Raw genomic sequence first — 27,732 nt, forward strand, 5'->3', positions numbered from 1 at the left:
TACATAAATTATATATAACCAATTACGGCTACTGATCGAGCGAGCTCGCATATAACGGTGAACTTATATTGAAAAAGAAAACCTAAATAAAGTTTAACAACATTTCATAGAACCGTTCTCTCTTGTGCAAATCTTCGACGTAGTCGTAAAATATAACACATACCGCATAATGTAAATGTCAGTGGGTAAAGGTTGTTTTGGTAATTTCACTTTTTTTTTTTTAAATATATTTATTCGGTTAATATGGTTTTAAAACATGTGACCGTTCAGTCCACGGTTCGACCCTTGTATTTTTTTCGGGCCACGCCTTAATTTTTATTTGTGGAATTATCGACTGTCAGAATTAAATGTATGTACTTGTATAGGTCTTTACTAGCTCCATGATCCTTTAAAATACATCCCAGTTGGCTCTGGAATCTATGTAGTAAGTGTTCCATGCATATGGTGACGTTTTAATAAAAACAAAATGGCCGCTTTGTCGAAACGTCATTAAAATGATCCATGGAATCTCTTCAATATTTTCGAAGCATGCCGTGCATTTGGTGACGATTTTCTTTAAATAAAATGATTGTTTTAGCGAAACGTCATTAATGACATGTGACGTTTTAAATTATGACAAGTGAAAAGACGCCATTTAAGTACATCGGAGTGCCCATTATAAAAGAAATACGCCAAGTGTGCCTTGGATGTAATGAAGTTGTGGCATAACCAAATGGCCGCTTGGAGGCAACCTGTTTGACTTTGAAAACAACAAAACAAGTGGCAACTTGCAATATTAAACCTATTTAAATACATCCCAGTTGGCCATGGAGTCCTTTTAATCAGCTGCCATGCATTATAGTGACGTTTCGATAAAACCGCCATTTTGTTTTTTTGACAGGTGACATGTTATATTGAAAATAGATCAAAATCACTTTGGAATCTTTTTTATATTTTCGAAACGTGCCGCGCACGAACTTAATAAATATACCTGGACTGCCCATGCAATGACAATTAAATGACCACTACTAGGGGGCCGCCATTTTGCGTGATTGTCCTCTCGATGTTGGTCACTCTTGGACAAATTTCAGTTGTGCCAATTGTAGGGAAAGTTAACTTGGGATAGATGCATGCACTTTAAAATATTTGTTTTATTATTCTGTTAATCTTGAATCTTATAAATCCTAATACCTAATGAAAAGATGATCTTCATTTAAATTTTTGCTTGTATCCGCTATACTCACACGTCAAACGTCACCGTCGTCAACTTCATTACCGTTATTTAATATATTTTTCGTTGGCAACACTGAAAATGTTCAGAGTGACCAAATTAAACACCACTATAAAAATGGCGGCTACCGCAGGCAGTGGCCATTTTTGGGTAATGTGGCCATATGCATTAGCAGTCCAGGTATATTTATTAAGTTGGTGGTGCCGTGCTTTTGTTGGCGATTTTATTGTGTAAATACCGAAACGTCATTAATGACAGATGACGTTTTAAGTTATGACAAGACGCCATTTTAATTACACCTCCTAACTGTCCCTTGTCATATATCAAATGAAATGTCACTTTATTCCCATCCTCTTCTAATTTTCCGACTGAGATAGAGATTCATAATTGAGAATTCAACTTTGTCCCCTATTACCACATGGGTCAAGATCTTATGACACATCGGGATTAATGCATGTTCTGCAGAGAGTTTAAATTCTGACATCAAGGAGGGCGTCGAAATATATTTAAGATAAATGCCTTCCTTGCATAGTTAGTCACAAGTGACATTTTAAATTTTGATAACTGACGCTATTTTATTTACATGTTTTCGATCAATCAATATGGCCATGATTAATTACACTCGAGAAGGCGATCGAATTTTATTTAAAATATACATAACTGCCAAACAAAATTGACATAATAATGACAAGTGACATTTTAAATTTTGACCAGTAGTGACAAGACTAAGTATTCCAAGGCACATCCCTTCAATTCCATCGCAATGGCCATGGAATCTTTTTATTTAAAAAAAAAGTGTGCTGTGGCAAAATGGCCGATGACAACCCCCATTTGTGGGCAACCCGCTTAACTTTGAAACCTTTTTAAAAAGAATGTTTATAAACGAGGTCCATTTGCATAAACCCCGTGATGATATTTCGAGAACTAAAGTACATAAGTCGCCGTCTCGCCCGGTTTTAAATTTAACCACAGGAAGTGCATTTCGACTTCTCCGCTCTTCGGCCGAGTTAAAATTACCACGAATCCAGTTTACTTTTAGATTTGTGACACTTAAAATATGCCGGGTCGGTTTTAAAGACTATTTTAAGACTAGTTCTATTGACGCCGGCCGGTATCGATGTAGAAACATGAGCAACAAGAATTTCCTGGTATCTAGAGATGAGGAGAGCATACTTTTAATGACGATATCACCGTCAAAATATCAAAAAAGTAGTAATTTGATTGGTTGCGTTGATGACCAGTGACAGGTGTCAGGGTTGTTGCCATAAATACAAGCCCGCGAAACCCTGGGCCGAACCCAACCTTACATAACCTGACATTTTTTAATTGTTTCACTTTACATAACCCAATAAATATTCAATTTTATTCAAATATGAAATGCAAAAAAAACTAAACTTGTCCTGACATAGAAACTATAGTAAATGGCTATTTAGGTTGCATATAAAATCTCGGTTGGTTACACTTGACTTAACTAGAAATCCACCACGTACTAGGTACTCTAATTTTCAAATATAATATAAAATAATTATCGTATTGTTTGTTTATTATTATTCTCTGTAAAGGATATGGCCGGTATTTTAGCTTTGGTGTACGCGCATAACTTCGGTAGGCGGCCTTGCTTTCTTAATTTTTAACCATTCCTGGTTATATGGGTACTCGTTTGCGTTGTTTTTTTTTATTTTAAATTGCCGCTAAACGGGTTTATTGAGACAAAGAAGTAATTGAAGATACGAAATTTAAAATTTCCAATAGTTTATTCGCGGTAGCACCAACTTAAAGAGAAAAGGTTTCATTTCACTTAAACAACCCCCAAACCAATTTGCATCTGATAAGGAAAAAACCAGCAATCCATATGCTCTCTTTAAGTCCATCCGTGGTTCGTTATGCTGTCCGCATAGTAACGAAACTTGACAAGTGACAATCACGGGTAATTCATAACCTAAACTATCAATGCCTAATAATGACGTAGCAAAGTGTAAATAGGCGCTAAATTTAAAACTAATTCTTTGACTTGGAAAAAATTAATGATGTCATGAATCATTCAGGGTTTCCGCGAAATAAATCTTACTTTTCGACATTTATTGGTTAATAATACTCATGGTATTTGATCAGCTTTTATATGACGCATTTTATGATAAATCTTTGAATTATTTGGCTTTTTTGCTAACAGAAGCGTCGCTTTTGCAAATTAATGCGTAGAGACGGTTAACAATGAAAAAAGTGCCTGGGAAAAGCAGTGAAAGTACTTTGTCTTTTTTTTTGTATCAATTTTAAATAATCACGTATAATTGGTATTACCTTCGAATTATGGTTATGAAAAATGGTGAGAACCGGCACTGGGGTCAAGTATATCTTTCTCTTTGTCTCAGTGCCAATGATCTTTTGATTAGGAGTTTTTATTTAAATATTTAGGAAATAAAGCATATAGCGAAAATTCATCACGAAATCATAAAAAAAACACACAATTAACGGAATTTTTAGACTGTAACTTCGCCTCGTTAGGTTGCACTTTTATAATTTACAAGCCGGAAATCAACATATCATATACCCCATCATGACTTTCTCTACTATTTACCGTATATATTGACAAGCCATAACTGTATCGGAAGCCTCTCTAAAGTCACGATTTGCAAGTGCAACATGCCTAAAATGTACGTTACGTACGTTTAATGATGATCGCAGGAAGCTGTTTCATTCTTTTAGAGAATCCATCTGTGAAATGTAGGTTTCCAACCCACCGGTTACGTAACCGGATAGTTTATGCAACGACTGTGACGTATTTGGTCTCATAATGACGTCACTATTATCAACCAAAGATGACATTTAACTATTGGGAATAACTTGCACATAGCACAATTAAGTAACAATATGGTTCAATATGCTGTCTGCATTTATTTTACCTGTAAAAAAATTACTCTGTCAGTAATACCAACATCAAAAGCAATACATTACCTAGTGATGTTATAGTGATGACAGCTGACAAGTGACAGTCAAGCTTGCCAACCTAAAACAAATTACTTAACCTATTGACTTTTTTTTGCATGTATAGTTAAATATTTGCGAAAGTTACGTAACTGATTATTCTACATTCAAATTCACTTGTTCTGGCGGCATTAGGTTGCCTTGAAGGTTACGTATGCACTACCATTCTTTTTCTTGGAATTGTTTTACATTTTAAAGGTTAAGTTTTTTTCACAAATAAATATAATAATGCAAATATGTGGTTATATAATGACTTATTATTATATAAAGGACAACATTGACCAAGGCGTGTGTTTCTTGAGCTTGGTTTCTTATAAAAAGAGACTTTTGGCATGAAAACCGATCTGAGATTCAGGAATCATTGACGATCGCAATATATTGATGGTTCACGTCTGTGATTGGTTCATTTACATACAAAAAGTAACATTTCAAGATGATCCAAGAGATATTAGAGCGATAGAATCCCAAATAATGGACTTTTGACCCCCTTTTTGACATGAAAACCGCTCTGAGGTCCAGGAATCATTGACGATCGGAATAAATTGATGGTTCAGGTCTTTAATCAGTTCATTTACATACAACAAGTATTATTTCAAAGTGATTCAAGGCATATTAGAGAGGTGAGATGCGGTAGAATTCCAAATAATGGACTTTTGACCCCCTTTTTGACATGAAAACCTGTCTGAGATCCAGGAATCATTGACGATCACATTGAAAGGATGGTTCACGTCTTTGATCGGTCCAATTACATACGACAAGTATCATTTCAAGATGATTCAAGGCATACTAGGGTGGTGAGATGCGGTAGAATCCGAAATAATAGACTTTTGACCCCCTCTTTGGCATGAAAATCCCTCTAAGACCCAGGAATCAATGACGATCGCAATAAATTGATGGTTCACGTCTTTAATCGGTTTAATTAGATACGAAAAGTAACATTTCAAGATGATCCAAGGGATATTTGAGAGATGAGATGCGGTAGAATCCCAAATAATGGACTTTTGACCCTTTTTTTGGGCATGAAAACCTGTCTGAGATCCAGGAATCATTGACGATCGCAATAAATTGATAGTTCGCGTCTGTGATTGGTTCAATTACATACGAAAAGTAACTTTTCAAGATGATTCAAGGCATATTAGAGGGGTGAGATGCGGTAGAATGTCAAATAATGGACTTTTGACCCCCTTTTTCACTTGAAAATCCCTCTGAGATCCAGGAATGATTGACGATCACAATAAATTGATGGTTCACGTATATAATCGGTTCAATTAGATACGAAAAGTAACATTTCAAGATGATCCAAGAGATATTAGAGAGGTGAGATGCGGTAGAATCCCAAATAATGGACTTTTGACTCCCTTTTTGGCATGAAAACCGATCTGAGATCTAGGAATCATTGACGATCGTAATGAATTGATGGTTCATGTCTTTAATCGGTCCAACTACATACGACAAGTATTATTTTAAGATGATTCAAGGCATATTAGAGAGGTGAGATGCGCAAGCAGGCGAAAATCGGGGAAAAGCCGGCCATAAATAGTAGTAGTGCTGATATGAACCACAAACATATTTAATCATAAGAAAATGCTAAAACTAAGATAACACGTTCATTTTAAACATTTTTTTAAATCCCCCCCGCCCCCCTTGGGTTCATTTATTGCATTACATAGGCGCTGCGTAAGTACGCATTACCTTAAAAAAATTTCAGAATGTTATTATTTCAACAATTTTTCAGTTAAGAGTTTAAAATTCATAATACGGAAAATTTTTGAAATAAAATTCAAAATGTTGAGACTTTTGATAATATAAGTACCTGAGTTTAATAAAATTTCTTATTATAAATTACTAAATAAAGTTGTGATTTGTTTGTTTTTGTGCTATTTAATTTTATAAGTAACCTTTGCTTTGTGTGTAAAAATAAGCAATTAAAATACATGTTAAGAGTAATATATTTAAGTATGTAAAGTATATACAGAGCTTACTTAACAATAACTTTGTAATAATAGTAAAGCCTAACCTATCTTAATAATAATTAAAATCAGTCAATATCTTCACTATCACTTTCATCAGCAGAAATTGTTGGTTCATCAAAAAATGCCAAAACTTCTAAAGGGTACTGTTTAAGCTTTTTAGCAGATGATTTTTTCATATTGGAGATTAAAGGATTAGAAGATAATAAGAGATTACAAAATATATCTTCCATGTTTTGTTTTCTTGAAAACTTCCGTGCATGAAATTCTCTGAATCTTTTAATATCTTTATTTCTTGATTCCTGGGCTTCTTCGCCAAGTTGCCCAATTGGAACCAATAAATATGATATTATATCAGAACTGTGCATTAAGATTTTATGCACGGAAGTTGGCATATTGTACCACGGATACAATTCTTCCAATTTTCTGGCCGTATCATGACAGTAATCCTTAAAACTATCGATTTTAATATGAAAACCACTAGAAATTGTTAATAAAATTACTCTGAATCTAAATATCAAATCTTGATTAATGCCTGTAATTTCCGAAGCTTTAGCAGCATTCTCAAAAAAACGGCGAGCAGTGTTGCCGTCATTAGTACTTCCAAAACCAGGTTTTGGTCGGTCAACCAATAGTCCCATTTCTTTAAAAAATAAGTCTTGGATTCGTTTTTTGGCATTTGACAGTTTTTCTTTGTTTTCCTGGCCTCGCGCTTGCCATTGCTTAAATTCCATCTTATAAGATAGATGCAGCAAACACTCAAAAAAACGAATCCAAGCATGTAAAGATGACAAACCAAATTGAAATCTAGATTCGTTAGCAATTTTCTGTTTTAAAACCTCATCGATATTGTTAAAATCTTTGGATGTTAGATTACACAAATAGCATCTCTGAGTTGAAGTATTTTCAGTAACAGCATTACACAATTTGCCATCTATCATTGTAAAATATAAAATGTGTTTTAAAAATACATTGTTTCCTTGAATATCAAGCTTTGTTGGTTGCAAATCTGAAATTTGTTGGTCAAAATATTGCTTTTCTCTCACTGATAACTCTGTTGTTTCATGCCTAGACTGGACTAAGAGGTCTACAGAATCGTGTGGAGGAAGTTCTGGGATTTTCCCAGATTACAAACTGATCTTTTGATTTCGGATCACCGTTAATGAGCTGAATTGGTACCATTGATGTTAAAAAGATATTAGCATCTGAAATATTGGACTCTGCAAATTGCTGTTTGTATTGACTCATCCCAGAACTCCCGTCACACCCCCATTTGCAAATTAAATTTAAATTATTATATTTTTCTTGGTTTAAAGAATTTAAAACTTCTTTTAGGGACTCAAATAACCTTAAAGATGTATGATCCAGCAAACTTTGAAGAGGCACTTCAGCAACATCCTCAGAAATGTTTAGGTTTTCTGGGTAGCACCTTTTTTTTTGCGGCAGTTATTGACTCATAATTAGGATAAAGAGTTGACCTATGGCTTTTTGCCGAATTTCTTATAAGATTGTATTGAAATTTTGTCAATTTAGCCTCTACAAAAAGCGATAAGGCTTCGTCCGCTGAAAATGGTATTTCACATTCTTTTTCAAGAAATTTTTTATATTTTGATGCACGGGTTGGTGATGAGAATGCAACATTTTTTAACACATCTGCTTCATCCAGTTTACCTTCGAACCTAAACTTCATTGGAGCAGCAAATGTTAGTTCTTCAGGGCTTCGATCTGCTCGCATCTGTTCAGTTCTTCTTCTTTTTGATCGGTCACTTAAATCTAAAAATCCAGTGAATGGCCTCCCTCTACTCGATAGAGTTGTATCCTGCATTTCGGCTGGTTGAGCTTCATTCATTGCAGAAGAAAATTCAATATTTAACCAATCTCGATTTTTATTTTCAAATGCAGTTTTATTTCTTGATGCTGATGACCATTTTGTGTCATATTTCTCGATGAATTTATATATGACTTTTGAAGACTCTTCTGACAAGCGTTCAACTCGCATGGTAGAGGTCACTTTTTCTGCCAAATAAGGGCAGTGCTCCATTCTTTTCTTGGATTGACAAATTCCTAACCAACTGACAAGTTGGCTTCTTTTAAACCAAGCAGATTTTGTTGCTGTCCCTGAAATAATAAGTAATTTTGTTAATTATTTTTCATAAGATTTTGCCATTTAAAATTGGTTGCCATATTGAATTTTAAACCCATATGGCAATTTTTTTATTTCTATATTAAATTTTCTATTAAATGATGTTTTATTTTATAAAAATTAATTTATTCTTCAAGTTAGTAGCAGAAAATTATTTCTTGCGTTTTGGACCTACTAGGGAATAGCATTTTATACGAATTTGGACCCGGACTACAAATCTTTAAAAATATTTTTTCGTCAAGATCGCAAATTATCGCAGCAACTTAAGATTGGATCTTACAAAGGGCTTATTAAGCAATAATTTAAAACTAATTTAAATTCGGGAAATTATGCGAAATCATACTTTTAGTTTAGCAGAAGATTTTTTAAAAAAATTAACTGTTAACTTTTTAAAAAATCAGTAATAAAAAAAAGTAAAGAAATATTTTTAATTAATATAATTTTTAATATTCTACTTACCATTAGCAATAGGCTCCATTGCTGCTTTACAAAATTTTCACCCACACTTTGCCGAAAAACTAAATTTAAATTACTACTTTTTACAGGCGCTTTTGAATCACAATGAAATAGTCTCCACGAACATCAACTTTCAACTAAAATATTTCTGCAAGTGACAAGACGAAAAACAAAAGGGTAATTGTTTATTATACCCAGGTAACTAGATAATTGAATTATACTCAGAATAGGCCTTAATTGGGAAGTTAACCCGAATTTCGCTTGTGTGATGCGGTAGAATATCAAATAATGCACTTTTGACCCCCTTTTTGACATGAAAGCCGATCTGAGACCCAGAATTCATTGAGGATCGAAATAAATTGATGGTTCACGTCTATGATTGGTTTATTTACATACGAAAAGTAACATTTCAAGATGATCCAAGAGATATTAGAGGGGTGAGATGCGGTAGAATCCGAAATAATGGACTTTTGGCCCCCTTTTTGACATGAAAACCCCTCTGAGACCCAGGAATCATTGACGATCGCAATAAATTGATGGTTCGCGTCTTTAATCGGTCCAATTACATACGACAAGTATCATTTCAAGATGATTCAAGGCATATTACAGAGGTGAGATGTGGTAGAATCCCAAATAATGCACTTTTGACCCCCCTTTTGGCATGTAAACCTATCTGAGACCCAGGAATCATTGACGATCGCAATGTATTGATGGTTCACGTCTTTAATCTGTTTAATTACATACGACAAGTATCATTTCAAGATGATTCAAAACATATTAAAGAGGTGAGATGCGGTCGAAACCCAAATAATGGACTTTTGACTCTCTTTTTGACTTGAAAACCCCTCTGAGATCCAGGAATCATTAACGATCGCAATGAATTGATAGTTCACGTCTTTAATCGGTCCAATTACATACGACAAGCATCATTTCAAGATGTTTCAAGGCATTCAGATCATTTCAGATGCGGTAGAATATTAAACAATGGACCCATTTGGCGTCATTTTTCCACAATATTATAGAAACTTTATTGATTTTAACTAAAAGCGCATCTGGTGTATTAATGAACAGAGACACACGCACCCAGAAAACATGAATTAACCACGATAATCTTACCGAAAACCGGTCTTACTGTATACACCCGTGAAAGTCGTCGAAAGAAATCGACATTGTCGGGGGGGGCTATTAAAATCCGTATTTTATTAATCCCGACCGGGTTTCGAACCCTCCGGGCCTCGTCAACTTTCTGACCGAATATAGCCTTGACCTTATAGTTTCTTTTTTCTGTTTATGTGCTTCACCAATTATACCGTGTTGCAATGGAAAGTTAACGCACTTAAAACATTTACTACTGACAGTAAAATTAATAAAAACCGTATTTTTTAATGGTGTTTGGCGACGCCATAAACTGTCATTGGAAATGCTCAGGGGATTGTGAGAAAACTGCAACCTCAATCCTCAAGGTTCCTATGACTTCTTCGTATTGGGGACCTTCTAAATTCGAGATATTGATCGATAAATAAACGAAAGAAAAAATAATCTAATAAAAATTCCTCGTACGTAATTTACGTTATGTCAAACACATTCGATGTTGCACCAACGTTGTTAAAGAGCCACACCATCGGAATGTTAAATAGTTTTTTCTTATCCGAGGAATCTCATAACAGTTAGTGCTATTTCTTTTTGACCCACTGCTTCAAGGTACTGTTAGGTTGGTACTTCTGATTTTTTTTTAATGAAATAAGAATATAAAGCGTATCATCGGTTCGTTCACCCATCAAGACCCCGCCGTTCAGTTTCAAACCTAAAATAAATGTTTACATAAACCATCAGACTAACGCATTCCGATTGAACCATACCGGAACAAAATGTTCTTATATAAATTCCGAGGAGCCAGTGTGTGGGTTCCTATTATGTACACATCTGTATGATTAAGTCATTAGTCAACTTTTGCATTAAAACAACCTTTATTATTATATAAATATGTGTCATGTCAAACGCCTTTGGGAGGTCTATAAAGACAAAACTCACTTGTTTGGTGACTTAAGTGAGTAAAATGCGTATATAGTTCCTTCCGATTATAAAGGAATCTGTAGGTAAGTACTCCAATGGTTAAGTACCATTTGGGTATCTGATGGTTTCCGAGAAAAGCGTTTCGAGTGGCCATTAAGTCGTCTCGTCGAGTAAAGTGCCCGCGGTCATTCTCACGCATTTATGTGTGTTCCATTCAAGCTCTTTTAAAAATGCCTTTTTGTGATTTTACTATGGTACTTTGACTGGTGGATGCTATGGATAGAAAACGCACGAGCGGTACCTTATACAGTAGAAAAATTGCGGTTCTTAAGGTGTTTTCTGAGGAGAAAAATCACTTTTGTGATTTTCGGTTTTTGAGGGTTTTCTCAGCTCCTATACTCTATTTCAGAAGTGTGTAGAGCAATAAAACCTCATTAGGTATGCAAAAGTGGTACCTGGTGATCCACCAATATTTTATGCCACTACCTTAGTTGGGTATTAGTTTCAATGTAAAATTCTTTCTTTTCGTTGATTGCAGGTAGTGCCACCCGGTTTTGGGTCAATTTATGAGTTTTGCCCATTGTTACCCACTGATAAACATTGAAAACGGTTCGCCAAAGGCGTGCAACTGGGACTTGTTTTTTACCTTATAATTAATGTACTTTAATGCTATTTTATTTTAGAAAGTTACTTTTGTTTAAATGGAATAATATATTTTTTTCACAAATTTATTGAACATAATATGTAGAGTAAAACAGTTGAAAATGTCACTTTTGGATCTGGCACTTTTTGAACAGTGTATAACAATTTTAAATTATAATAGATTGTAGTCTTCTTCGTCATCTGACGAACTGTCATCACCTCTTGACATTATAATTAAAGGATCGACTGTCTGATCGATGAGGTTGTCAAGATCCCACATTTTGTCCTCTTGCTTAATTACATGCTGGACTGCTTTTCGCCAATTCTCTAGTGTCGCTTCCGTAATGGCTTGATCAAACAGTAGCTTAACATCTTTCATTTTAAAAGTCGTGTTTTGTCTTGCTACAAATCCTTTTACCTGCGCCCATATCAGTTCTATAGGATTTAGTTCGCAACGATATGGCGGTAAGCGCAGTACAGTTATATTATATTTTTCGGCTATATCTTCCACGGCGTATTTCATGAAACGAGTTTTGTGTAAGTTTGCTATTGCCAGCAGTTCTTTTTTTATCAAATTTGCTTCAAACGCAATACCTTTTGCAGTCAGCCAATCAATAATTTCTTGCTTTCTCCAACTTGAAGTTGGCGTCTTCTCTATTCGCCGTGAATGATAGCTTGCGTTACCCATAACCACCACCGAATTAGCCGGAAGAAATTTTATCATTTTACCAAAATAGTCCTCGAAAACGTCTGAGTTCATGTCTTCATGGTAATCTCCTGTGCGAGTCGACTCAAAGGTTAGCAGACCTTCTTTTAAAAATCCCTCTTCGCTTCCAATATGTGTGATTATAAGTCTTTTTCCTTTTCCCGAAGGTACTTTAATACCCGTAGACAGGCCTTCTATGAAAGCTTGGCGAGCACTGGTTATATTTTTGTCTTGCCACATTTTTTGGACTATATAACCTTCGTTAATCCACGTCTCATCAAGATAAAAAACTTTCTTTTGCTCCCTGCGGTACTGCTTGATACTTCTCAAGTATTGTCGTCTCCAACAAACAATTTCGTCGCTCTCCAGTAAAAGTGCTTTGCGGTTATGCTTTTCCCAGACAAAATCCATATTTTTTAAAGTTTTCCATAAAAGTTTTCTACTTATCAACGGAATACTGTCATCTCGGCCAAGCTCCATTAAAATTTTGTCTAGGGTGGGTATTTCCTTTTTAAAATAAAAAGAGTGAACTTTTCTTCTAATTATACATTTAGCATTTTCATCAAGGACTTTTGTAGGTCGTCCTGGCTTTTGCTTGGGAGATTCCACTTGACCTGCTACTTTTCTTTCCCGCAACAATTTGAAAATGGTGGACTTTCCAATTCCACTCATTCGAGAACATTTTTCAACAATTTCTTGCACAGTAAAACTAGGGTAATCGTGTTTTATGCAATCATGTACATTTAAAATAATAACTTTTTCACTCAGCGATAGTGGAGAATTTTTAGTACATCTTTTCGTTGGACTGAATACCTCAATTTTTTAAATATTGGGATAATAATATTGTGATTACACTACAGCGTAGCAGTGACTACTAACGTTTAAAATATGATTTAAAAGTATTTATAGTCTGTATATATTATCTGACCCCATTTTTGCATGTTACAAAGCGTTAAAAGATAGGTACCTATACAAAAGGATTAAAAGTATTTATTTAGTATTTAATCTCTTTCAAAATAAAGGCATTTAATCCGTGAAAATTAAATTCATAAATATTATAAGTACCTGCGCCTATGAACTACCACGAAATGTAGCCAAACAGAACGGAATTCCCCAGTTTATTGCTCTATACACTTCTGAAATAGAGTATAGATCAGTTAGAATCGATTCTTTTTTCACCAAAGATACTTTGAGTAATTCCACATAAATTTTGTTTGAAACATTTTTCGCTCAGATTTTGACTAAAAAATATTAAATATATTTTATTGCAAATTTTAAAAGTTGGGCGCCATTTTGTCTAGGATCGGATTAATGGCATAATATTCCAGAATCGTAAAGTATTCGAGAAGTTCTTTAAAATGAGGTATCACAAGGCTCCTTTTTAGTGAAATTTTATTGAAGATGGCGCAAAAGTGCCACGCCCATTGGAAATTTTGAAATTTGAAATAACCCCTTTCCCGTTGGTTTTTCGAGAAAATTGATACTAAGCTTGTCGATTGATCTTAAGAAGCCTTACAATTTACAAAAATAAAAAAATATATATTTTCCCATAGGAAGTGACAAAAATCACTTTTGAGATTTTTGGTTTTTGGCCATTTTCTCGACCTCTATATCATGTTAAGTAGTGAAAAAAATCACTACTACGATCTCCCAAATACACTCTAGTACATTCAATATACGACGATCCTCTTTACCATTTTATTTTCCTTTTAAAGCACGTCTTGACCCGAGAGACCGCTCGGGGTTCACACAGGTGTTCATCGTGATTAAGAAAAAAAAAACCTCCTTTATCTTAAACTGCAAATTGCTTTTATTACGGTTTTATAACAGATGATTCGCATCTTATAAAGCTAATTCTCCTCATAATCGCTTCTTTGTCTAGGATCGGTGAGGTCTTGGTCTCCTTCTTCGGTTTCCGAATCACCGACGTCACTGGTGTAAGTGGTGGTGGGGGGTTCGGTTTCTTCGTCGCTGCTCACCTCGCTCATGATCTGCTCAATTTTTTGATCATGCATCAAGAAGGCTTCGTCTCTCTCTTGTAGAGTCACCATGTCTTTGTTGATCCTCTGTGTAGGCCTCAGGTCAGGTTTTATCGAGAGTAAGTGAGTTATTATTACCTTTAAGTTTGGTAGTAGAACCAATACTCCGATCCTCACTAAATCGACGTCTACTGTCCTCAGTTCGCCATCTTCTCCGTATACTTCCTCGTCGTCCTCGCTGGCTCCCTCACCCGGGATTTCTACGGGTTTATTTTTTGTGTCCAGGGGGTTGTCAGTGTAAACCTTTATGATAATAGGGTATTAAAATTGAGATAAACCCATCGACATGGGTAGAATTTGATAAAATGTCCATAACTCAAAAAGTTGACAAGGTATAATTTTGAAAATTTGTACACATATTCTCTGGACCATTTGGTTGGACACCTGTTTCAGCGTTTTTTAAAACTTGTACAAGATTTTGAGAAAAAAAATATTTTTGGAGAAAAAAAATAATTTTTTTTAAATTTGACAAAATATCCATAACTCAAAAAATTGACCAGGTACAATTTTGAAAATTTGTACGCATATTCTCTGGACAATTTGGTTGGACACCTGTCTCACCGTTTTTCAAAATTTGTATAAGACAACACTTACAAGACTCTCCAACTTAGGTAAGCACGCGAGCTTCCTAAACTGCCTCAGCTTCATAATACTATTACTCCTCAAGTTTAAATAGGTCAACTGACCAAGGAACTCCGTAAACCCATTCAGCTTCCTTATCTTATTGTCTCTGAGGTGCAACGTTGTCAAGTGGGTCAGTTTGGACAAGGCCAACTCGTTCAGACGAGTTATCTTATTCTGAGCCAAATACAACCGCTCCAGACTATAAAACAAAGAAAACACAATTGCCTGCTGATCCAGAAAAGTCATTTATCACCTCTGTGGATACTCCCCGCTGAGGTCCATCAAATGGTTCCCTTTCAAGTCGAGCTCCTTCAGTTTAGGCAGTTTTTCGCTGTCAAACTGGGCGGTGAAGATCTGATTGAATTCGAGCTGCAGCGTTTCCAACATTGGTTGCGCGATATCGTAAGTGTGCTCGATTTTGTTGATGTTCAAGCAAAGCACCTTAAAGTGCATATTTCGAAGCGTTCAGAGGACCAATAAATGACTTACCTGTAAGTAATGGATGGCGTTTAAAGCCCCTGACTCCACCCTATTCCTGTTGGCCCTAAGCAGGATCAAAAAGGGCATGCCCTGAAGCACCTGTAAGGCTTCCAGGTTCAAAAAATTCCCGCTTAGGTCTAAAAATAGCACGTGTTTGAACGTGAGTACTACCGAGACCTCTGTGAGCTTTCTATCAGTCGCGGTGATCATTAGGTAAGCGTACCGTACTCCGCTCTCGTCTTTTCCTTAAACGAACTTGATCAGTTAGCTGATATTGGTTAGCACAAGTTGTTGTTGCTTACCCAAAGTGTTTAGGCACTTGGAAGCCTCTTCGAAGGTAAGACTTTTATCTACTATGGGCACATCGTATGGTATGATGAATCCGGTGGTGGGGGAGAGGGCTGCATAAGGGTGGCCCTCGCCATGGAGGATTACGTGACTTGCTTCTCCAAATTCGCCTTCTGTCATTTTTTTGTGATAATTGTCAAATGTAACGGAATTGATTGGGTGAAGGGGTGAATTCACGGATACATTGTTGGTTCTTTTAAAATTAGAAGTCTCTTAATTAGTGAGTTAAAACTGTTGACGTGGTACGTGTTTTCAGGTGATTTTTTTCCACTAATTCGATGGATGGATTAATTCCCATCAGTCAATTTCCAAAAAATCAAAATTTTGAACAAAATCAAAATCTGTCAAGTGGACTTTGCCAACGTCCAACTTCCAGAGCCAATTTCTCAAATTACCCTTTAATACCAATCGGTATCAAGTGTGACAAAGACGGCACTATCATTAATGTTTTTTTAAACAAAAGATGGCGCTTGTATTAGTAATATTACTATCTGTATTACTGTAGTATTACCAATATTACAAATTTGACAAAATGTCCATAACTCAAAAAATTGACAATGTACAATTTTGAAAAGTCACTAAAACTGGTAACAGTTCCAATAAGAAAAACCCTAAAAGTACCAGTGGCGTCAGCTATAGTTAATACTCTATATTAATTTAAAACACTTGTTACTTTTACTTAACACATGGCGCAAGTATTACCGCTAGATTAAATCTATTCTAACAATTATTTTCTAAAAATTCGACGTAATATCTATAACTCTATTCCCCTCTACCTCCCTACTAACTATTTCTCTTTCATCATCAGGCCCTATATAACAAAATGTCCTCGGCCATTTGTCAAAACTTCGTCCAGAACGCCTGGAAGAAGGAGCTGTGCTCCAACTGTTTCAAATCCAAGGACGAGCACTCCCCACCCCCCAAACCCAAGATCGTCACGCTGGTTTCGAGTCGCACCGTGAGCGGCATCATCAGGGATCCGAATAAAGTAAAAGCGAAACTGAATGTGGAATTCACGACGGAACTATCGCAGTTCATCGGTGAGTTTTCTGTGTTTTAAAGATCCCGATTTGTTATATGCTTCTTTTTGTAGGTTACGGCGGTGAGGATTGGTTGTCAGAAGAGGAGGATGAGGAGGAAGAAGAACCGAATGGTGTAAATGACTTGGAAGATTTGGATGATGACTTACTAACTGACTCGGATGAAGAGGATCATGTGAGGGAGATCAGGCTTGAAACAAAGAAGAATACTAACTATAATACGGTGTCTCTGGCCCAAGTGGTTGAGGAGAAGAAGAGCTATGCCCATCTGATGCTCGGTAAGCCTGTGGTGAACTCAGAAGGGAAGAAGCAGACTTTGTTGGTGTCGGTGACGCCTTTTGGGGAAGACAATGGGCCTCCCAAGAGATACACCACTTATACTAATAAACCTGCAAAAAGTGAAAAAAATGTGAAAGAAGAGAAAAGCTTGCTGGACGAAATATCCGAGACCCTTGAGAAGAGTAATAACTCCATACTGGGGCGCAGGAAGACCCCTATCAGAGACAGCGAGAGCAACAAAGAAAACGTTATTGAGGAAAAGAAGAGCCCCGAGTTGATTAATAAAGTGGAAAGAAAGGTGAACCTAAGCAGAACCCCGGCACTCAAGAGCAAAGACCTTGAAAAACCGGTGGTTTATCAAACCTCCACCGCCAGGATTGAACTGCTCAATACAAAAAACAGTAAATTACCCAAAGTGGAACAACCCTCCAAGAGTGAGGAAACGAATGACAAAAACAACAACAAAACTGATCCGAACCAAAATGAACCGCCCAAGGGGGCACAGTCCAGTCCAGTGCCGCCCCAAAGCAGGGAGCAAGCGGGAAAACCGGACGGTCGAGAGGATCCGGAGTGTCCGGAACTACCCGCACTGCCGCTCACCCCGCCGCCCCCCTTGGAGAACCAGAGTTCATTCTTGCATCCGGTGACTGTCCCCACCCCCAGTCCCGTTCCACCCTCGACCCTCGAGAAGCCTAAAGTACCCACGAAGCCTTCCACGGTTTTAATTCGGAAGCCCGCCCCCGTGGTACAACCTGCGGTGGGCCAGACTCTCAGTACTTTCGCTAAACAGCCTCTCGTCAAGCAGGATAGCGGCAACGAAGCAGATATCAAGTATGTTCCAAGTTTTATTTAGTCATTTTGTTATTATAATTGAAATCACAAAATAGTTTTAAGCCGGGAACACATTGCTCTGACGTGTTGTGTTGCGATGTGTTGTGATGCATTATGATGTGACGGGTTGTAAACAGATTGTTCTGATGCATCATATTAGGTCTGACCAATGTCAGACGTTAATATTTTATATTTAATTGATGCAGTGACAGTATAGCGGTGTGTTGTTTGCGTTTGTTCACCATGAATTCAAGCTCATCAGATGAATTTGATGAAGAAATTGAAGAATGTGCTGTTGCTATTATTTGTTCTACAAAACCTAAGAAAAAAAAAATTTGGATTCACGAAATAAACGAAAATAGAGAATCATTTGGCGAATATCATACTTTAGTGAATCTACTTATTAAAGATGCAAATCGCTTCCATATGTACTTTAGGATGTCCAGGGATCAATTTGAAAGTTTACATGGAAAAATTGAAGAAAGAATAAAAAAAATTGATATCACTTTTCGAAGAGCGATCTGTACAAGAGAAAGATTAGCTGTATTTTTAAGGTAAATAACTTTTATTTCTAAATAAGTATCTACAGTAATATTTTACATAAATGGGGTAAATCCGTGTTCATACAGCGATGGAGAGTAGGAAGTACTCGTACCAGATTGTGGACAGCTGCTCTGAGTTGATAAATTAGTTGGATTTCGCAAAGGAGTAAGTTGCACGTAGGAAGTACTCGTACCAGATGATGGACAGTTGTTGTATTGAGTTGATAAATCTGTTGGACTATGCAAAGGAGTGGATTGCAGAGATGATGTTGACGTTGACTGATTATCTGTGGAGATTGTCACCGAGACGGGAAGGCTTTTTGCATCCAAATTCCTGATTTCTGCTTCAGATACCATTCGGCAAAACTCCATTCTAATATATGCCTGTTCCCTTTGTGGTAAGCGTTTCACTGTTTTGGCCATACTAAGGTAAAACATGTCTACCTCATCCAAATTAGAGGAAGGAGAATCTGAATTTATCTTATTGCGTCTCTCATTTCGTGCCTCGGCGTTTTGTTTCATGATACGCACCATTTCCTCTGCTGGATTCAGAGATATATCTTTGCTGGATAAACGGGCTTTTTTTTGCGAATATTTTGGATGGATCGGGGTACTAATAACTGGTGTGTCAGTACTTGAATGTTCAAATTGTCTGCATTCAAGGTGATACTTTCTTGGAGCGTATTATTAATAACATCGTCACTGCCAGTGCTCTCATCATCAATTACATTTGGTTGATCTTTTTGTGATTCTAGATTGCTTTTAGTTTGGCGACACTAGATATGGTATTAAAAACGACATTTCTTGTTCATACTTCCAGGGAACCACTTTTGTTGTCTCTTGTCCACTCTTGGTCTGCCTTCGCTTTTTTGCGTTTAGGAATGCGTTTCTCAATTTAGTCCAAGTCTCTCGAACCGATGGCACTAAAAGAAAATACAAATTTAAATTAATTAAAAAGTTAAATTATTTATACATATACATACTATTAGGTGTATTTTTTCAAGGCGCACATAGGGATTTCCCAGTTAACTTTTCAACTATTTTATGCCCTGATCTAATAGAAGTAAATAACTGATGCTTGACATAGATACATTTTAGAGTCTCAAAATGCCATAAGCTATCAGTCATGCAAAAAAACAGAACAAAATTAGTGTTTTCTTACATCTCGGTATCTAGATAAAAATGTTAAAAATTGATAGACGTCTGCAAATACGTGTGATAAAAAATTAATTGTTTTTAGAGAAATAATGCATTTTTAAGTCTTTTGTCATGCTTTTTTGGTACCACAAACAAACTAAAGTAATTTGAAAGTAATTTATCTACTCCAAATTTTAGCAATGTCCTTCTATTACAACAGGGCCAAAATCGGGTCGAAAAATTAATATGGAAATCTCTATATAAAATGCAAATGTGATCATTTTGCTAACAGCAGGTTTTCTTTTCAGATTCTTAGCCACTGGCAATTCATTTCGATCTCTTGGCTTCAGTTATAAAATGGGATTTAGCACAGTTCGTGAAATTATCAAAGAAGTAGCAAAGGCCATAAAGGAACTTCTAGCATCAGAATTTTTACCAATACCCTCAGAGCAACGATGGGAAGAAATAAGTGCAAGATATCAGTCTATGTGGAACTTTCCTAACTGTATAGGCGCTTTAGACGGAAAGCATATAAATATTCGCTGTCCTATTAATGGCGGATCAAATTATTATAACTACAAAGGTTGTAACTCAATTGTTCTGCTGGCGCTGGTGGATGCTAATTACCGATTCATAGCGATTGATGTGGGTTCATATGGTCGCAACAGCGATGGAGGAATTTTTGCCAAGTCTTCTCTGGGAATTTCGTTAAGTAATAATACACTGAATCTTCCAGCTGATAAGCCGCTTACACAAAACGGTGAAGCTTTACCTCATGTTATTGTGGGAGACGAAGCTTTCCCACTAAAATCGTATTTATTACGCCCCTATAGCCGGCGTTATGTAGCAGGAAATGAGCCAAATAAAATTTTTAACTATAGGCTTTCGCGGGCTAGGAGAGTAGTGGAAAATAGTTTTGGAATTCTTGCAGCACGATGGCGAATTTTTCTTAAGCACATGGAAATACAACCAGATTTTGTTGATGACATAGTATATGCCGCAATTTGTCTTCATAATATGTTATGCTGCAATAATGATTTTGAGCCAGAAGAAATATATCGTAACACCCTCGAATCGTGTTTTACATTAGTGCCACCATTGGGTCAAAATTCTACTCAAGATGCTTTTCGCGTTCGGGACAAATTTAGAGATTATTTTCTATCAGATATTGGTAGTGTACCATGGCAATTAGAAACTGTACGACGTGGACGTAACGTAATAATAAATTTAAAAAAATACAGTACCTATGTAACTATGTATGTATATAAAAATAAATAAAATAAATTAAAATAAGCTTACATGGGCTATTAATTTCCTTTGCTATCTCCTCCCATGCTTCTTGTCTCATACTTTGATTTCGGTAGTGTCTTGACTTGACGTTAAATAAACATTCATGATTTCTTACATTTTCAATTAGTTCAATTTCGTTCACCATCGCGGCCATCGCGCTACAACCTACGGCCGAAAACGTTCTGACGCTCTGACGGTGTCAAACAAAAATCTGGTTCACCCGCATTTTATCGCGACACGACAGGTCAGAACGCGTCAGAACGAAGCGCATCAGATGAATGTGCACACTGCTCATTTAAATACACGCAAAATAAGCAGTATGATTCACATCATAACGCATCACAACACATCGCAACACAACACGTCAGAGCAATGTGTTCCCGGCTTTACTCGCAAAAAAATTGGAAGGAAATCAATGGCCCTCTACTGACGGTGCAATAATTCAAACTAAATTTGACATTTATAAGCCGTAGCTCTGTTGGCAACCTGACGGATTTGAAAGAGACCCTAATCAAATCTGGCGCCAAATTTGAATTCAATTACACGCGGGAAATTCGAATTCTAAACTCGTGCAACTTCAGGAAACTATTAAATGTAGATTAAAATAGATTAATTTAAGCCATATTTGTTCTTTCCAACGCACGTTCTTTTCATATTTTTGAACAAAGAAAAACAAGTTTCCTGCTACACATTTATTTTAACCCTTAACTGGTATTGTGATTTCTAATTAGGTAAGTGGTATTGTGAGGTCGCCATTGACCCCAAACTAAAACGTCAAAACATTTTTCATATATACAGGGCGGCTCTTAATTGTCCTACCTCCCCTCTTATTTTTTAAATGCCAATGAAATTTGGCATACATCTTTAGCAACATAAATGAGCCGCTCAGAGGAAAAGTGGTATATGTCAGTATTTTTTAATTTTTGAGTTATACCATTAATTATGTTTCTACTGGTCTAATATATTCAGTCGAAAACTGGTGTAAGTCAAAATTTTAACTTAGCTAAGATAAGAGCTTCCTAACGTTATGGAACCATAGGACATATCATATTACCAATTATTTTTTAGGAACAAACGGAAGGCTCCTATGCCGCCAGAGGAGTCCGGCCAGACAGTCGCCCCGTTATTCACCAGACACTCGCCCAGTTTAACTAGCGGGGACTCCCCGGTGGTGAGGGAGATGGAGAAACGCGAAAGGAGCGAGAGGGCGAATAGTTGCACCCCCAAAGTGTTCTTAGGGGATAACGAGGTGCCCAGTCCGGCACCTATTCCTCGGAAAAGTTTATCGATATCCACCGATAATTTGGTAAGTGCTATGGCACATCACTATTATTTATTGACAGTAGTGACAATTAAAATAAAAAATAATAATAATAATAAAAAGGCCTTTATTTTATACTCGGCGAAGGGCAGCATGCTGTTAACTTAACCGAGTACACATAAATATTACAATAATATTATTACTATCATAAAAACACATAATTATTAAGTAGTTACTAATAGAAAATGTTAAAATATACAAAAGACAAAAAAAAATTAACTATAACTTACAAAGAAAAATACAAATTTTACAGCTTAACGACTACTTGACATCATAATACTATATATATGCATGACCGATTTAACAATACAAATACTTATTAAAAAAATTAAATAGAACAATAGAAATAAAATTTAAAAAAAAAAAAAACAATCCCAAAAAAAGTTGAAATAAAATCATCCAGTTGACTGTTTAATTCTAAGTTATTACTTTATATTATTGCTATTTTTCTCGATATTTATTGTTGGCTTTCAATCAATATCTTTTTTAGGTTGTTTTTAAAGGATTGGAAAGACTTATCAGTACAGTGACTAATAATATATTTATTTATTAGCTTTGAAGCACAGAAAGAAAATGATCTTTGAAAAATCGCAGTGCTATGTCGGGGGATATCAAATTTTAAAACCGTGCGTGTTGTTCGATTATGTCTGGTAGTTCCTGTTTTAAGTTTATTTCGTAAGTAGGAGGGACTATTGTTTTTTAAAAGTTTGAATAGGAAACTGCAGTAATGAAGTTTTTCTCTATTTTGCACATTAAGCCACTTCAATTCTTTTAGCTTGCAAGTTACATGATCCCTTCCTCTCAACCCATAAACAAAGCGAATGCAAGAGTTCTGTATTTTTTGCAGTTTGTACCTACTAGAAGCATCAAGACATGGTCCATAAACAAAATTAGAGTAATTACAATGTGATAAAATTAGAGCTTCACAAAGCTGCCTTTTTAGTGTAATACTTAATAGATCCTTACTTTTATACAAATTTCTCAAGGACATATATGCTCTTTGAACTACTTTAGATACTTGTGTTTTAAACCTCAAATTTGTATCAAAAGTTACACCTAAGTTTTTGTGTTCTTTTAAATTCAGAATTCTTTCACTATCTATCACAAGATCACAGTTCATACGAGACCATGATGCTAAGGGGCCAATGTAAATTACAGCCGATTTTTTTGGGTTTAATTTTAAACCATTTTTTTTTGAATAATGGTGAATTGTATCTAAGCACTGACCCAATGATTGCATAGATTCATCAACGTTATTCTTAGTAAACTGTTTATAAATTTGTGTATCATCACAGTATTGAGCCATACGACAGTCGCGAATTTTATTTTTTAGGTCATTTATATAAAGTATAAACAGCAAAGGGCCCAGAATGGATCCCTGGGGAACACCTCTTTTTAAATCGGCTGGCTCAGAGAACGAGTCTTCCACTCTTGTTATCTGGGATCTATTTGTAAGATAATTACTGCAAAAACGCACAGCTTTCGGTAAGAATCCGTAATAGGAGAGCTTCGCTAAAAGTAAGTTATGATGTAGAGTATCGAATGCCTTGCTGAAATCTAACAGAACCAAAGCTGTCGTCTCACCCTTATCCCAAGCATCAATAATATCATCCAAGACTCCAAGAAGGGCTGAAGCAGTATTAAAGCCACGGCGAAACCCCGATTGCGTTTCCGAGAGCAAATTATTTTTCACGATATATTCAATCATCTGGTTGTATATGAGTTTCTCAAAAATCTTGGACAATACAGAAAGTAGGCTTATTGGTCGTAAGTCAGAAAAGCCATCCGGGTTAGAGACCTTAGGTAGCGGCAACACTATTGCCTTTTTCCACAAAGAGGGAAATTTACCTATCTCGATGCAAGTATTAAAAATATGAGTTAGCACCGGAATGACACGAGGACAGCACATCTTAACCATTTCTAATGATATTTTATCAATGCCACTGGGATTTGATTTTATTTGCGAAATAGCTTCATATACTCCTCCAGTATCCACCAGCTCCAGATCGAACCTTTGATCCGTGGCTCTTCTACCCAGGTATTCCCGAATGGTCTCCGCTGAAACTGGCGTACCGACTCAACAAAAAACTGGTTAATTGCTTCCGGATCTTTTAGGCTATCTGGTAGATTTGATGTAGAAGTGCCTTTTGTCTTACTATAGATATTAAGATTGGCCAAACCGTTCCAGAGGGCTTTTTTATTCTTGTCTCTATGCAGAAAATTTATATATCCCCTTTTTTCGTTTCTGACTGCGGTTGTAAACATGTTACGCACATTTTTATAGGATTCCCAATCGCCAGGATGTTTGTTTTTTTTATATTTTGAAAGTAGAGAATTTCTGTATTTTTTCATTTTCTTTCAATTGACATTGGTTTTAAGGTGTGTTCGGACGAAAAACGCAAACCGAAAGGCCGCTTCTCCCTACGTAAATTCCTACGAATGGGGTCGAGCAAAGACTTGCCGCGGTTGCCGAACGAGTCTCCTTGCGCCGAAGACACCGTGGACATCCCCAGACCGAAACCCAGGCTGGTCATCGTGCACCCCAGCGAACTAAACGGGGCGAAAGTCGAAGTGGTTGCCAAACAAGACCAGACTGATTGCGCAGAAAGGTATTTGTGGCAAAACACATTTTATATTATTATTTCTATCGTTGTCTCCAAAAAGGGTTAAGGCGAGTAAACCTCCACCTCCGCCAAGGAACTACGAGCAATGGAAACCCCAGGTGAGCACCTGCCCTCCACCGCCCAAGAGCATGGAGGTGCTGAGCAAACAGTTGGCTCTATCCAGAAGCAATTCGAGCTCGAGCACCGGCACGAACAAGTCTAAGAGTGAAACCGTTTACGCTAACATTGGAGAAGTGAGGTCCTCGATTGTTCCGAATAAACCAGTGAGAACGGCGAGCATGAGAGAGCGGGAGGCCCAGCAACAGAAGCAGCAACAAAGACGCAATATCTACGAGCCAGTGGCTAATAATAATCGACTAAAATCAAGCGAGAACGTTTATGAGTACGTGAGAGTTGGATCTGGGAATAGGTCGAGCAGCCCTAGTAGCGACGGCAGCGGCAAGAACAGCCCTAAAACTAAAACCGCCAGGCTAAATAAGAGGTAAATCGAACTCAATGCCACCCCATTTTATTACTCTAAATATTCTCTCGTAGGTCCGAGAGCTCCATAGACGTCTCCGCCGACTATTTTAAATTCGGTAACATACCGAGAAGTATGTCGCTCACGTACTGCGGTAGCGAAACCGAATCGGAAATTTACTCCCCGTACAGTTTTTACGGAAGCGAGACGGAAGTGACCGAAGACGACCACGATTGGGCGACGCAAAACGGACGCACCCACAAGCTGAGATCCCGAAAAGGGCGCAGCATCGTCCATAAGAACTTGGAAGATAACTATGGGGCCGTAGTTGTGGCGAACCATGAAGCTTTGGCGCAAGTTTTGGAAAATGTGAGTTCCCCTTCGATCTGTAGATTGCTAAAGTACGTTTTGGAGTACTACTACTTGAAGGGTTTTCGCGTGTTTTTGTTGTATTAATATAAAAGGTTTCTTGGGGATGGATTTAAGGGTAAAAACATAATAACTCTAGGTTAAATGTTTGGGTAGTTAAGGTATTTTTAATGAAGAGTAAAATTTTCCCAAGTGGGCCACTCAAAAGTGAGTTTTGGATTTCCATGTACCTTTCGATTTCAAATGATAGGGGACGAAAAATGATGCCTTAAAGTAGTTTTGCAAAATATAAATTTTTTTATTAGTTATAAGCAATTGAAATTTTTTTTAAGTTTTTTATTTTGACAATATCTTGGTTGATACTTGAAAAAAGTGAGTAATCTTACATTCTTCACGTTCTAAAATGTTTTGCGCATCAAGTGAATCATAGGCTTTGTAAATTTAATTGTTTATTCATCACAAAAATTAATTTTACAATAAACAAATACAAAATTTTACATGTTCTCATATGTTTACGGAAAAAATGAAAAAAAAAACATTGTTCAGATATTCTTAATGAACATTTAAGCAGAAGAAAATTTTTGCTAAGTATGAATAAGCAAATACCCCGAGCGTTTGTTTATTGACATTCGAGCGCTCGAACCCCTTATGTACAGACGCATTACGTGTTGCGGTCTAGACTAACGCAAGTCACTTAATTCCAAGATTCTGCACAAAATCTAAACACTTAAAAACGGTTTTACACTTTGATTTGCTGAATATCACTTTTTGTGCAAAGTGAGAAAATTTTACATTTTACTTTGTTTTCATTTACAGGTTGATAACAATGATACTGTCGTGTTTGCTTTATCGTTTTCGTTTCGGCAAATCGAGATTCCAATTTTTTTCGGTGTGTCTCATACTCGACTTTCGTACAAAAATCGAAGTTGATTTTCTTAAAATTTCCCCGTGCCCAATCATAAAGTTCTTTGATCGTCTTTCGGTGTTTTTTTTCTGTAAACTAGCACGATATCCGCACCTTTTCACGATGCCGCCAATAGCATTGCATGCCCATTTGCAGTGTGCAGTGGCGAAAAAGTGCCACTCTGCCGGCATACCAAAATCGCTTTGATGATAACACAAATTGAAAAAATTGTATTTCTTTTTACACTGGGACCCGGCGCCATCGGAAAAATAATAAATTTTCTTAACACCAATTCGGCCGAATTTCTCTTTCAAAACTGCGATAAACTTAGTGTTATATAAATGAACTGCAGTGGCGTCGTGGTCTGATTTGTCAAAAAGGACGACATAGGGTAAGTCCGGGATAGATGCCCTCCTTTTTTTGTTAAGCTAATATCTCAATACTTTTTTTTTATTAAAGAAAAGTTATCTAATGTATCAAGACTGTTATACTAATTAGACACCTTTTCCGGAATATAAAACTGAAGGAAACTTAAGATTTTTGACCGAAAATAACTAAAATATAAATCCGGAATGCTGGCCATCTCTCCCGAGTATCCGGGAGTGTTGCCCTTCAAGACTGGTAGTGATGCCCCATCAAGAAAAACAAGATAATTGCAAACATAAACATTTGTTTTCCTTTAATAAGTATTTCGAAAAAACAGGGATATATCATTAACAAAATGTTTAAAAAACATAAAAATATAAGAAACTTTTTTTTCTCGGGTTAATTACTAAATTAGAAAAGCAGTATTATTTCTTCTTAGACAAAAGCTTTCCACAAAGATCGCAAACGTTAATATATTTGCTACAATTTTCATGATACCATGTTTTGCAGTACAAACATTCTATCCAATCGTCCTTTTTTTTAGTGGCAGAATATTCTTCTCCACATCCGGTACAGCATTCATCTTCGCATTCTTTTTCATGAGAATCTTGATACACTATTTCTTCACTACTGATTTCTGAGTCACTGTCACTTTTTTTTTTTTAATCGGTTTTCTTTTGTTTTAAGGCTTGTCTTTTTTTTTGGCATCTTATTATCCGGAAGTTGCTTTTGTTGGCCTTTTTTTGAAGTATTTAGTTTTAGTCGTTTTTTGTTAAAATTTTCCTTCGGAGTAAAAATTGCAACAACATTTTGACCACGTTTTCGTACTTTATTTACAGCAGTCTGGAACAGGAGATAACTCCTGAAGTAGTTTGCCTGGAGTTACTTCAGATGGTGTTTCATTTATGGTTATGTCATCGGAACGTTGTGTTTGCTCTGCAGCTAATTCCCACAAA

At 36.4% G+C, this 27,732-nt stretch overlaps 3 protein-coding genes across 3 annotated transcripts in view; 1 reads left to right on the forward strand and 2 right to left on the reverse strand.

Moving 5' to 3' along the window:
- LOC126741590 (ankyrin repeat and death domain-containing protein 1A-like) overlaps window positions 1–3,956 on the reverse strand; it is a 39,630-nt gene extending 35,674 nt beyond the window's left edge. The window contains exon 1 of the mRNA XM_050448076.1: window positions 3,875–3,956. The gene's annotated coding sequence lies outside the window, so the exon portion shown is untranslated. The remainder of the gene's footprint in view (window positions 1–3,874) is intronic.
- The window catches only part of LOC126741587 (titin), a 38,913-nt gene that overhangs the window by 1,029 nt on the left and 10,152 nt on the right, over window positions 1–27,732 (forward strand). The window contains exons 2-7 of the mRNA XM_050448067.1: window positions 16,422–16,653; window positions 16,707–17,763; window positions 21,801–22,038; window positions 24,433–24,662; window positions 24,718–25,158; window positions 25,212–25,506. Coding sequence (XP_050304024.1) covers window positions 16,437–16,653; window positions 16,707–17,763; window positions 21,801–22,038; window positions 24,433–24,662; window positions 24,718–25,158; window positions 25,212–25,506 — 2,478 coding nt within the window. The 5' untranslated portion in view covers window positions 16,422–16,436. The remainder of the gene's footprint in view (window positions 1–16,421; window positions 16,654–16,706; window positions 17,764–21,800; window positions 22,039–24,432; window positions 24,663–24,717; window positions 25,159–25,211; window positions 25,507–27,732) is intronic.
- Window positions 13,909–15,761, reverse strand: LOC126741592 (leucine-rich repeat-containing protein 23-like). Its single transcript, XM_050448082.1, has 6 exons — window positions 15,568–15,761; window positions 15,275–15,510; window positions 15,039–15,226; window positions 14,756–14,984; window positions 14,240–14,404; window positions 13,909–14,188 (listed from the first exon to the last, which is right to left on the reverse strand). The coding sequence occupies exons 1-6, from the start codon at window positions 15,731–15,733 to the stop codon at window positions 13,973–13,975; spliced, it is 1,200 nt and encodes a 399-aa protein (XP_050304039.1). The 5' UTR covers window positions 15,734–15,761; the 3' UTR covers window positions 13,909–13,972.

The sequence above is a fragment of the Anthonomus grandis genome, chromosome 10 (assembly GCF_022605725.1).
Source record: "Anthonomus grandis grandis chromosome 10, icAntGran1.3, whole genome shotgun sequence".
Classification (NCBI taxonomy): Eukaryota; Metazoa; Arthropoda; class Insecta; order Coleoptera; family Curculionidae; genus Anthonomus; species Anthonomus grandis.